This window comes from Salmo trutta, chromosome 24, assembly GCF_901001165.1.
Source record: "Salmo trutta chromosome 24, fSalTru1.1, whole genome shotgun sequence".
NCBI lineage: Eukaryota > Metazoa > Chordata > Actinopteri > Salmoniformes > Salmonidae > Salmo > Salmo trutta.
Window position 1 is genome coordinate 43,154,217 of NC_042980.1, and position 13,050 is coordinate 43,167,266.

General features: G+C 42.3%; 1 protein-coding gene across 2 annotated transcripts in view; it reads left to right on the forward strand.

The window, feature by feature from the left end:
- The window catches only part of LOC115161351 (rho GTPase-activating protein 6-like), a 74,543-nt gene that overhangs the window by 37,594 nt on the left and 23,899 nt on the right, over nt 1-13,050 (forward strand). For both annotated transcript variants that reach the window (XM_029712269.1, XM_029712270.1), the window contains exons 2-3: nt 10,929-11,088; nt 12,013-12,084. In XM_029712269.1, the coding sequence (XP_029568129.1) occupies nt 10,929-11,088; nt 12,013-12,084 (232 nt within the window). The remainder of the gene's footprint in view (nt 1-10,928; nt 11,089-12,012; nt 12,085-13,050) is intronic.

Consider the following 13,050-nt stretch of genomic DNA (forward strand, 5'->3'; position numbering starts at 1 on the left):
AAACACCCCCAAAGCAAAATGTTTCCACCTCCATGTTTGACGGTGGAGATGGTGTTCTTGGGGTCATAGGCAGCATTCCTCCTCCTCCAAACACGGCGAGTTGAGTTGATGCCAAAGAGCTCCATTTTGGTCTCATCTGACCACAACACTTTCACCAGTTGTCCTCTGAATCATTCAGATGTTTATTGGCAAACTTCAGACGGGCATGTATATGTATTCTTGAGCAGGGGGACCTTGTGTGCGCTGCAGGATTTCCGTCCTTCATGGCGTAGTGTGTTACCAATTGTTTTCTTGGTGACAATGGTCCCAGCTGCCTTGATCATTGACAAGAACCTCCCGTGTAGTTCTGGGCTGATTCCTCACTGTTCTCATGATCATTGCAACCCCACGAGGTAAGATCTTGCATGGAGCCCCAGGCCGAGGGAGATTGACAGTTCTTTTGTGTTTCTTCCATTTGCGAATAATCGCACCAAATGTTGTCACCTTCTCACCAAGCTGCTTGGCGATGGTCTTATAGCCCATTCCAGCCTTGTGTAGGTCTACAATCTTGTTCCTGACATCCTTGGAGAGCTCTTTGGTCTTGGCCATGGTGGAGAGTTTGGAATCTGATTGATTGATTGCTTCTGTGGAGAGGTGTCTTTTTTACAGGTAACAAGCTGCGGTTAGGAGCACTCCCTTTAAGAGTGTGCTCCTAATCTCAGCTCGTTACCTGTATAAAAGACACCTGGGAGCCAGAAATCTTTCTGATTGAGAGGGGGTCAAATACTTATTTCCCTCATTAAAATGCAAATCAATTTATAACATTTTTGACATGCATTTTTCTGGATATTTTTGTTGTTATTCTGTCTCTCACTGTTCAAATAAACCTACCATTAAAATTATAGACTGATCCTTTCTTTATCAGTGGGCAAACGTACAAAATCAGCAGGGGATCAAATACTTTTTTCCCCCACTGTATCTGTTTGGGCTTCTTGCGGTCAATTTTCTATCTACAAAATATTTGTAATTATGTTAAACGATTTTACAGTTCATATAAGGATATCAGTCAATTTAAATGAATTATTTAGGGCCTAATCTATGGATTTCACATGACTTGGTAGGGGTGCAGCCATGGGTGGGCCTGGGAGGGCATAGGCCCAACCACTGGGGAGCCAGGCCCAGCAAATCAGAATGAGTTTTTTCCCACAAAATGCCTTTATTACGGACATAAATACTCCTCAGTTTAATCAGCTGCCTGGGTGGCTGGTCTCAGACGATCCCGCAGGTGACGAAGCCAGATGTGTCAGTCCTGGGCTGGCGTGGCTAAACGTGGTCTGCGGTTGTGAGGCCGGTTGGACGTACTGCCAAATTCTCTAAAACGATGGTGGAGGTGGCTTATGGTAGAGAAATTAACATTACTTTCTCTGGCAACAGCTCTGGAGGACATTCTTGCAGTCAGCATGACAATTGCATGCTCCCTCAAAACTTGAGACATCTGTGGCATTGTGTTTTGTAACAAAACTGCAAATTTAAGAGTGGCCTTGTCCCCAGCACAAAGTGTGCCTGTGTAAGGATCATGCTGTTTAATCAGCTTCTTAATATGCCACACCTGTCAGGTGGATGGAATATCTTGGCAAAAGAGAAATGCTCACTAACAGGGATGGAAACAAATTTGTGTGCCAAATTTGAGAGAAATAAGCTTTTTGTGCATACAGAACATTTCTGGGATCTTTTATTTCAGCTCATGAAACATGGGACAAACACATGTTGTGTTTATATTTTTGTACAGTGAAGTTGATGATCCCTGCTATAGTGCTTTCAGTGAAGTCTGGAGCTGTGCCATGCTTTAGATTTTTCTGATTGCAGATGTTACTGACCTGGTTTCGAACCAGGGTTATCAATATGACTTTGGCTGTAGGTACCCTAGCAGTTAACCGAAAGGTTGCTGGGTCGAATCCCTGAGACGACTTGGTGAAAAATCTGTCAATTTGCCCTTGAGCAAGGCACTTAACCCTTATTGCTGCTGTAAGTCGCTCTGGATAAGAACGTCTGCTAAATGACTCAAATGTAAAAACTAAACAAATACATGTAAGAAGCCCATTGAGCTAAAGCCATATTTTTTATGAATCTTATTGGACCTCAGTGATTTGTGTAAAAACTGTAGGAGGGAAATTATACTGCAACTTACATGGTCACTTTTAAGTAAAGTTTTGTATTAATTATCCTTGAAAATATGTGCATCTGACCTTGTGCTTCATGTAGTGTGAAGGATAACACATTATTGTGGAGTCTCCTTGTAGCTGAATAATATTTGACCTTTTGCTTAAAAGCAAGAAGTACTGTATGAAGTATGATAAACTGTTTTACACCATTATTCCAACAACACTATATTAGTAAAAGCTCAATAATATGAATCATTGCAGGCTGTTTTGGTTCACAATGTCTATAAAAAAATCCTATGGTATTGTTTTGAATATGCCAAAAATCTAGCTTCCTTTAGTTATCTTTGGTCCCACTGAAGCTGTTATTACTATGCCCTATCTATCATCTCCTCATCAGATTGGAAATAACAAATCGTGGGTGTGTTTCCCCTCGATCTAGATAAATGGTTGCTGTGTGGGCAGGTTGTGAACTTCCCAGACATCAGAAAGTCAATGAACATTCAACCAACCTGAAACTAACCTCATTGAGGTGCAGTCATAAATATTGATCAGCGTGCAGAATCCTGTTTAGTTCAGATTGGGAAGGTGGCTGTCTCTTCCACTTTCTGAGTTAATCATATTAGTGTTGGGCTTGTTGTAGAGGTTTTGGGAAATGAGCACCAGCTTTACTTTGTTTTCGGTATTTGTTTCTAAAATTAGTCAAGCCGCAGTTTGAAGTCTTTGTAGAGAACAGGACTAGTGAAATGTTCCATTCAATGGCTTCCTGAACAGGGAGGAATATTCATCACCCAACATACCTATCTCAAGTGTGGTTAATGGCTGTATTCTGAGCTGTCAGTCTCACTACTTTGTGTTTACCTTGCTCATTTCCGCTCATTGTACTTCACTGAATGATGGCTAACACTTTCTCTTTTTTTAATTGCATCGGGGACGGACCACTGAAGGACATGCACATTGTGGCAACTCTCTCACATAGCATGCTACAGTATTACAGTATATGATGAATTTAAGTACTATTTCATGGAACTGAATGGAAATCCATTCTGTTTTATGTTATTAACTATCAGAACTGTTAGTAACAGGAATAAGCATCCCTACTCACACACGTGGCGGTTTATGGCTATGTGTTGCATACCATATGGTTTTATACTGTACAGTACTGTATGACACCTTTGGTAATGTTCTTTCATCCTCTGGGGTGAGCAGGGCAGCTCCTCTCACCTGTAATTGGACAGAAAACACCACTGAGTTGCATAATGTTTTCACATATCATGTTTAAGATGAGATTGAACTCAGTGTTAGTATGACTAACAACATTCCCCTTTAATGACACATTCAATCTTTTCAAAACCAGGTCGCTCCTTTTAGTGTGAAAGAATGCACAGTCAGAGTGACATGATGTCTTTCAAGCTGTTCAGGGAAAAGTGACTGATACATTTCATAGAATGCTCTTTTATATCCACTGTGATACGATTAGGTACCATCCTACTCACGCATACAATCATAACCTAAAGATAAATTGTATTAGACATTAGAGTTGACCACTCAAGTGAAATTCTCTCATGTGCTTAGTGATTTTATACTGATCATCATCCCTCTGCTTGCTCTCCTATCTCAGCCACTGCATGCTGGTGTTGTTGTTGTTGTTGACACACACACACATGGTCATAGTAAACATTTCATTACCAAGACTAGGGTTGCTAAGCTACAGCTAATTTACCAAAGTTACCGTAATCTTCAGTAATTTTGTTAATTAACAAAAATTCTATGGCAAGCTGTCATAACTTTGGTAAATTATGCTTGAATAACGTTTTTTGGCTTTTTAAATATTCATATACGGTATAGTATTCGTTGTTTATAAATCTGTCCATATTGTCCATTAGTTTCTAGTAGATAGACCATATGGTTCAAGAGAAAATAGCCTAATTAATGAAAAAAGCATCTAATCAACAATGTCTTTATTTTCAATTACCTCTGCAACAAGTCCAACTATTGACTTTTTTCATAACTGCCACCAGTTTGACGTCAAGACATTGACAGCCATCGTATTGACATTGTAAAAAAAAAAATATATATATAGGATATTTAATGCTGAAACTCTCATATTAAACATCAATGTTATTCACTTAGTTGATATTTATATTTAGGAGAATGTTTTACAGTTTTGTCATCTTATTTGATTTATCATCTTATTTAATTATTTCATATATCTTAAATGTGATAAGGCCCACAGAGGGCCAGAGATAATTAGAGACACCTTGTAAAGGGAGGGGATATTACTGGAAACTTTCTAAGTTTAACAGTAAACTAAACAAATGTTGGTATCTTTCAAGGATTTTATGTAATCTATCACAAGACATCTAGTGACCCTGGTAAATTTAGAACGTTTCCAGTAAGTATACCCTCCCTTTGCAACCTTATCCAAGATTGCTGTCACACTAAACATTTAAACGAGACATGCTTTATGGGTGGTGGGGTAATGTGAGAGTCTAGTCCACATGTCTGTAGTTGTCAATGTGAGGACCATACCCTTCTAGACCGTATCTGAGTAGGACGGTGGGACCATGCTCTTCTAGACTGTGTCTGAGTAGGACGGTGGTACCATGCCCTTCTAGACTGCATCTGAGTAGGACGATGGGACCATGCCCTTCTAGACTGTATCTGAGTAGGACGGTGGGACCATGCCCTTCTGGACTATGTCTAAGTAGGACGGTGGGACCATGCTCTTCTGGACTGTGTCTGAGTAGGACGGTGGGACCATGCTCTTCTGGACTGTGTCTGAGTAGGACGGTGGGACCATGCCCTTCTGGACTGTGCCTGAGTAGGACAGTGGTACCATGCCCTTCTGGACTATGTCTGAGTAGGACAGTGGTACCATGCCCTTCTAGACTGTGTCTGAGTAGGACGATGGGACCATGCCCTTCTAGACTGTATCTGAGTAGGACGGTGGTACCATGCCCTTCTGGACTGTATCTGAGTAGGACGGTGGTACCATGCCCTTCTAGACTGCATCTGAGTAGGACGATGGGACCATGCCCTTCTAGACTGTATCTGAGTAGGACGGTGGTACCATGCCCTTCTAGACTATGTCTGAGTAGGACGGTGGGACCATGCCCTTCTAGACTGTATCTGAGTAGGACGGTGGGACCATGCCCTTCTGGACTATGTCTGAGTAGGACGGTGGGACCATGCTCTTCTGGACTGTGTCTGAGTAGGACGGTGGGACCATGCCCTTCTGGACTGTGTCTGAGTAGGACGGTGGGACCATGCCCTTCTGGACTATGTCTGAGTAGGACGGTGGGACCATGCTCTTCTAGACTGTGTCTGAGTAGGACGGTGGTACCATGCCCTTCTAGACTGCATCTGAGTAGGACGATGGGACCATGCCCTTCTAGACTGTATCTGAGTAGGACGGTGGTACCATGCCCTTCTAGACTATGTCTGAGTAGGACGGTGGGACCATGCCCTTCTAGACTGTATCTGAGTAGGACGGTGGGACCATGCTCTTCTGGACTGTGTCTGAGTAGGACGGTGGTACCATGCCCTTCTAGACTGTGACTGTGTAGGACGGTGGTACCATGCCCTTCTGGACTGTGTCTGAGTAGGACGGTGGTACCATGCTCTTCTGGACTGTGTCTGAGTAGGACGGTGGTACCATGCTCTTCTGGACTGTGTCTGAGTAGGACGGTGGTACCATGCTCTTCTGGACTGTATCTGAGTAGGATGGTGCTACCATACCCTTCTAGACCGTATCTGAGTAGGACGGTGCTACCATGCCCTTCTAGACTGTGACTGAGTAGGACGGTGGTACCATGCCCTTCTGGACTGTGTCTGAGTAGGACGGTGGGACCATGCCCTTCTAGACTGTGTCTGAGTAGGACGGTGGGACCATGCCCTTCTAGACTGTATCTGAGTAGGACGATGGGACCATGCGCTTCTGGACAATATCTGAGTAGGACGGTGAACCATGGCATGTACTGCAGAGGAGTCTGGTGGGAGGAGCTATAGGAGGAAGGGCTCATTGTAATGGCTGGAATGGAATAAATGGAACGGAGTCAAACAGGTGGTTTCCATATGTTTGATGTGTTTGATACCGTTCCATTAATTCCATTCCAGCCATTACAATGTGCCTGTCATCCTATAACTCCTCCCACAGTCTCGTCTGATGTAGTGAGATCTGATAGGAACATCTGAACAGATTGAGCAGATGACAGCTGTCGTTAAAGCTGATATGAATAGGATATGGTGTAATATACAAATGAGTCTTTTATAACGCACACACATCTAGATGTTCCCTCTGTTTGATGGGTTCTCAGTTTGATGGGTTCTCAGTTTGAGGTTCCCTCAGTTTGATGTTCCCTCCGTTTGATGTTCCCTCCGTTTGATGTTCCCTCAGTTTGATGGGTTCTCAGTTTGATGGGTTCTCAGTTTGATGGGTTCTCAGTTTGATGGGTTTTCAGTTTGATGGGTTCTCAGTTTGATGCGTTCTCAGTTTGATGGGTTTTCAGTTTGATGGGTTCTCAGTTTGATGGATTCTCAGTTTGATGGGTTTTCAGTTTGATGGGTTCTCAGTTTGATGGATTCTCAGTTCGATGGGTTCTCAGTTTGATGGATTCTCAGTTTGATGGGTTCTCAGTTTGATGGATTCTCAGTTTGATGGGTTTTCAGTTTGATGGGTTCTCAGTTTGATGGGTTCTCAGTTTGATGGGTTCTCAGTTTGATGTTCCCTCAGTTTGATGGATTCTCAGTTTGATGGGTTTTCAGTTTGATGGGTTCTCAGTTTGATTGGTTATCCGTTCGATGGGTTTTCAGTTTGATGTTCCCTCAGTTTGATGGGTTCTCAGTTTGATGGGTTTTCAGTTTGATGGGTTCTCAGTTTGTAACTTGCACCTTAATTGGGGAGGACGGGCTCGTGGTATTGCCTGGTGCGGAATCAGTGGAATGGTTTCAAATACACCATGTGTTTGATGCCATTCTATTTACTCCGTTCCAGACATTATTATGAGCCATTCTCCCCTCAGCAGCCTCCACTGCTTGCCATGTATACAGTACATAACCCACTTATCTTTTCATCTTAATCAGAGTGGGTTGTAAACAAATACCCTGTAATTGTGTGGACAGATGCTACAGCCTGTTATGTAAATATATGTAAAACTGCAAGGGGGAAAGTAAACCATTATATGGTTGCTAAGTTACCTACCAGACGTATTAAATCTTGGAAAGGGTTTTATAGACAGCTTTATTTGACTTTCTGACGGTATCCCAACCCCGGACTGACACCTGCTCAAGCCATTATTTATTATTTATTATTATTTTATCAGGCAAGTCAGTTAAGAACAAATTCTTGTTATACAATGACGGCCTACCAAACCCTCCCCTAACCCGCTGTGCCACTCGGAAGCCAATTAACTAGTAGGGACCGATAAGCAGTATGAGGCAGTACCTTTATTAACTTTGAGCTTTACCTCTGAGTTTGATTTGTAAAAATAATAGAAGAAGAAGAATAGAATGTATATTATTTTCCTTCCTCTCGACCACTTTCTCATATCAGCAAAACCGACAACAATCTTCACAATATATCACGTGTATCCACACGATAAGATGTAATGTTGATGAACCGGATTGTTTGGATAGACTTATCATCCCATTTACTCTGTGTTCAATCCCACATTGTGTAAACGTGCTGTGAGGTATTACTGGGTGTTGATGCCTCCCAGCTGTGGATAATTAACACCAAACGTGTGTGTGTGTGTGTGTGTGTTTGGCCTTTATGGGTTGGCACGCAGAGAAGGGAGATTAAACACATTCTCTGGCTACAGCAGAGATCTTGGCTCCAGTGGACAGAACATGGAGAGAATCGCAACAGAGACAATCTTTTGTTTGTTGATTAGGGAAGGAAGTACTACACAGTATCAGTCACTTGTGTAGCCGATGGAGGGTAGGACTGGGGAAAATGACTCAATGATTCAACACCCTACAAGGGGAGGAACCCTCACAATGAGCTGAGGTAAACACTGTAATGTCAGGAGGTCGTCAAGGCTGTGAAACATGGTTGATACTGTAGAATGGATAGATCTCCCTTAGATCTATGTTAGATCTCCATTAGATCTCCCTTAGATCTCCCTTAGATCTGTTAGATCTATGTTAGATCTCCATTAGATCTCCCTTTGATCTCCCTTAGATCTGTTAGATCTCCATTAGAGCTCCCTTAGATCTCTGTTAGATCTCCCTTAGATCTCCATTAGATCTCTGTTAGATCTCCGTTAGATCTCCCTTAGATCTCCCTTAGATCTCCGTTAGATCTGTTAGATCTCCGTTAGATCTCCCTTAAATCTGTTAGATCTCCCTTTGATCTCCCTTAGATCTCCCTTAGATCTCCGTTAGATCTCCCTTAGATCTGTTAGATCTCCCTTTGATCTCTGTTAGATCTCTGTTAGATCTCCGTTAGATCTCTGTTAGATCTCTGTTAGATCTCCCCTAGATCTCCCTTAGATCTCTGTTAAATCTCCGTAAGATCTCTGTTAGATCTCCCTTAGATCTCTGTTAGATCTCCCTTAGATCTCCGTTAGATCTCTGTTAGATCTCCCTTAGATCTCCGTTAGATCTCCCTTAGATCTCTGTTAGATCTCCCTTAGATCTCCGTTAGATCTCTGTTAGATCTCCATTAGATCTCCGTTAGATCTCTGTTAGATCTCCCTTAGATCTCCCTTAGATCTCCGTTAGATCTCCCTTAGATCTCTGTTAGATCTCCCTTAGATCTCCCTTAGATCTCCGTTAGATCTCCCTTAGATCTCTGTTAGATCTCCCTTAGATCTCCCTTAGATCTCCGTTAGATCTCCCTTAGATCTCTGTTAGATCTCCCTTAGATCTCCTTTAGATCTCCGTTAGATCTCTGTTAGATCTCCCTTAGACCTCCCTTAAATCTCCCTTAGATCTCCGTTAGATCTCCCTTAGACCTCCCTTAAATCTCCCTTAGAGCTCCGCTAGATGCCTGTTAGATCTCCCTTAGATCTCTTTTAGATCTCCCTTAGATCTCCCTTAGATCTCCGTTGGATCTCCCTTATATCTCCGTTAGATCTCCCAAGTACGCCTAGTGTCTATGTTTGTTGGTTTCCTCAACAGAAAAAAAACAAGTTATTCTATTCTATGCTGTTCTATTTCTACTCTCCATCCCCAGAACCTCTGATTGCAGTTGAGGTGTTAGCCAATGCCATAGAGGTGGAGCATGCCTGAGCAAAGCTGTTAGATGTACATGTATGTCCATGGTTCAGTATCAGGTGTGTGATATTAACTCAGTTAAGTAGTTAGACTTTGTGAATTAAAGACATTTCTCACCCAACAGGAGAGAGTAAGCTACTGTTCAGTAGTGTAGGTAAAGCCTGATAATGAGCCCGTAAGCCGATTCAGAGCATGGCTCATATAAGATCAAAGGAAGTCTAATCTGCTGGCTGGATTTATTAGAGAGATGCTCCGAGGTCAGGGTTGTCAGCTGCGAGTGAGGACTCCTGATTTCCTAGTCTGGTAGATCACAACAGGGGTTCATCCTATTAACTAACTCAGCAGAGTCCTTTTCATCATAGATCATTAACTGTTATTTTGTTAGTCTTGGATTTACATTATAAAAGTAAGTCAGTGTGTTTCCTCAAGCCTGAAATGTTAGTCAAGTTGTATTGTATAGAATGTTCTCCACGCATGGTGGTGACTGGATGAGTGTTGAACTCTCTCCATGTCATAGTTCTTGGATACTGTCAGACGATAATGAATTTACACTTAACACCATCTCAACATTAGACAGAGAGAGTTGGCCTACAGTATGTCAGCAGCACTTACCACTCCAACCAGAGCTGGGAGAGGCTGTAATGAGGCTTGAAACACAGGGCTCAATGTCTGACATTCCTAAGCATGGATGGTGCTTTGGCAAGCTCTCTCACAGTGGGAGTTTCAGCCCATCCAGCTGTGTTATTCACCAAGTTCTCCAGTCAGAGAGGAAATTACAACAACTAGGTTTTTATTGATGGCCTTTTGAAACCATGGACTGTGACCTCATTATAGACCAGGGGAGATGACGGGAGAGAGACATATTTGGTAATGGCTGAGTAAATGGGTTTCACTTAACAGAACAGGCTCTTTATACTCTTAGGCCTATGTTGCTACCTACAAGCTTCTCATTCAGGAGGTCGGGAGATAATGTGTTTTAAATTCTAGTTTTGCTCGTGTCTCGCTTGTAAAGGTTTGTTCAGTTTGCGGAAAGTACATGAGTCTGTTTCCTTTTAGAGTGGTTGGCATGACCCAGTTTTTACATTCTCTTCCCTTAGTGGGCAAAAGAACCATCTGTCGTCAGGGAGATCCGTCGTCAGGGAGATCCGTCATCAGGGAGATCCGTCGTCAGGGAGATCCGTCGTCAGGGAGATCCGTTGTCAGGGAGATTATTCACATGAACTCTGGTTCATACTTACAGAGTTGAAAGAAAGAAGAATTTGTATGTTCCGTAAATAATTTGTTGTACAATAGAAACCGAACTAGATCTGAACACATATTAGGCTAAAACCAACTGGCTTCTTGACTCTCTGGAGGATCTCATCTTTAGTAATCATGGGAATTGTCAAATGATTGATGTGCTCCAGTTTCTCAACTGTCAGGTCAGGCAGAAATATCTGTTGCTTTACAAATGTATGACCAGTCAGGTACCTCCACAGTAACAGTACTGATAGATGTCTCTGATGTGTGTATGCGTGTGTGTCCCTTGTTTCCTCTCTGACGTGTGTGTGTCCTGTCTCCTCACCACAGGGTGCCTTCACGTGGAACAGCATGTCAGGGCGGAGCGTTCGTCTGAAGCCTGTGCCCCTCCAGAGCCTCTCAGAGCTGGAGAGAGTCCGCCTGCAGGAAGTGGCCTTCAGCAGGCTGCTCCAGGACGACAACCTGGGCTGCCAGATCTCCATCCCCAAAGGTACTCTACTATTCAGGCTTGGAGGCCATCTAACATCCGCTATCTCCTGATCTCTCCATTCAATGAGCAAAGCTACTTGGAAAACATTCTTGTCACAACAAGTCTGAATGTTACACAACAGATACTGACAACAAAACTGAATGTAATATATAATTTCTAGTTTATTCTGTGTATTTACATAGGATGTCCTGTGTATTTAGCGTTTGCATGGATAGCAATTTGTAAAACCCTGTTTTAACTGTGTATTTAATGACTGTTTGTATAGAAGATAGTAACTTAAAGGTATGTAGCTGTAGGAGTTATTTATTTCAACTGTCTTGTCGTGCTGTGAGGTTGTCTATCTTCACCTCATGGTCTGTTTCTGGTCAGCCAGGCTCTGTCTTGGATTACATTCCCTCATGTGCTCCTGCCTTAACTATTTTAGGTTAACATGGGACAGGCACCCTATAGACATGCACTGCCATCAACAGTCACTCGCAGTAACTATAGCATTAAAACTTTAGAAAATACTAGCATGAAAAGTAAACAGTCAAGTGTAGGAAAAACACATGAAATGTCATCTGAAATAGTAGCAGACATTAGAACCACCCTTTCTACATATGGATTGAGTTAGGAAAGACAGGACACAGTATATCCAGCCCTGTTTTTTTGTGGAATGTCACATATGACTTTAACAGTGCTATTGAAAACTAGGATTAAGATTCATATTCCACATTTTAAATATTACATGATTTATGCTTGGGTTGTCTGTTTAAGGATATTTTGAGGCCTTTCTTTCAGATTGTGATGAGATGAGAACAAATGAGAACATTTGTGTATGGTAATGCAATATTGAGTCATGAAGTTACGTGTTACACGTATGGTAGAATGCAGTAGATGTGGTAGAATGTTATGAAGTGTTTTCTTTTTTTTTTGTCTTCTTAGATGGTCAAAAGCGTAAGAAGTCCCTCAGGAGGAAGTTGGATTCACTGGCCAAAGAGATGAGTAAAGACAAAGGTAGTTACATTAATTAGTCACATGAATTAGCTATGTTTATTTTATGTAGTAATATGTCTCAAGTAGGGCTGCACAAAATGGGAAGAACATTTCAACAGCGATTTGTTTTTGTTAACCAAATACTGCTTTTGCAATTTGACTTGCGATATAGATCAAAACACTTTGGTGAACTGTTGGAATCATAGAAATACAATGATTTATATTAAGGAGCAAAAGGGAGAGCACCATCGTTCTTGTTTGGAACAATGTGTTGACTGCATTTGACCTAACAGAACAGCATGCAAACGTATATTGGATCTAACAGCAGAGGAAGTGTACTGCTTGAGTGACAGGGGGCAGGGCTTGGTGTGTGTGGGAAGCAGCCGCTAGAGGAGAGAAACAACAAACGAGTAAACTATAAAAACGGACATTACACACTGCTGAGTGACGTTTCAAAATATTGCATGTGATATGGATATCTTGTAATATGGATATTACATATGTCAATAGTGCAGCCCTAGTCTCAAAATACCTGCAGAACACAGGAGGTTGGTGGCACCTTAATTGGGGAGGACGGGCTCATGGTAATGGTGGGAGCGGGTTTGCATGTGTTTGATGCCATTCCATTTGCTCCGTTCCAGCCATTATTATGAGCCGTTCTCCTCTCAGCAGCATCCACTGCCTCGGAAAGTATGTATAAAAGGTGAGACATTTCACTTTGCCATACCATACAATGACAATATTGAGGGATTCTCAAATTCTCTCTATCACTACAGCATATTTGAGAAAAGTGTCTTACATACAGTCAGTGATAATATTGATGTTTCAGTGGAAGATAAACATGGCTCTTTTTAGTTGGAGGCTGTGGGATAGACACTGAGTCCTCTAGACCTTTGTTCATGTCCAGCTGGGTTCCGTTATCTCACACACTGGCCGGGCCATCCGTTGACTCTTTGATCCGTTTCACTGGAGCTATGTGGAGCTCAC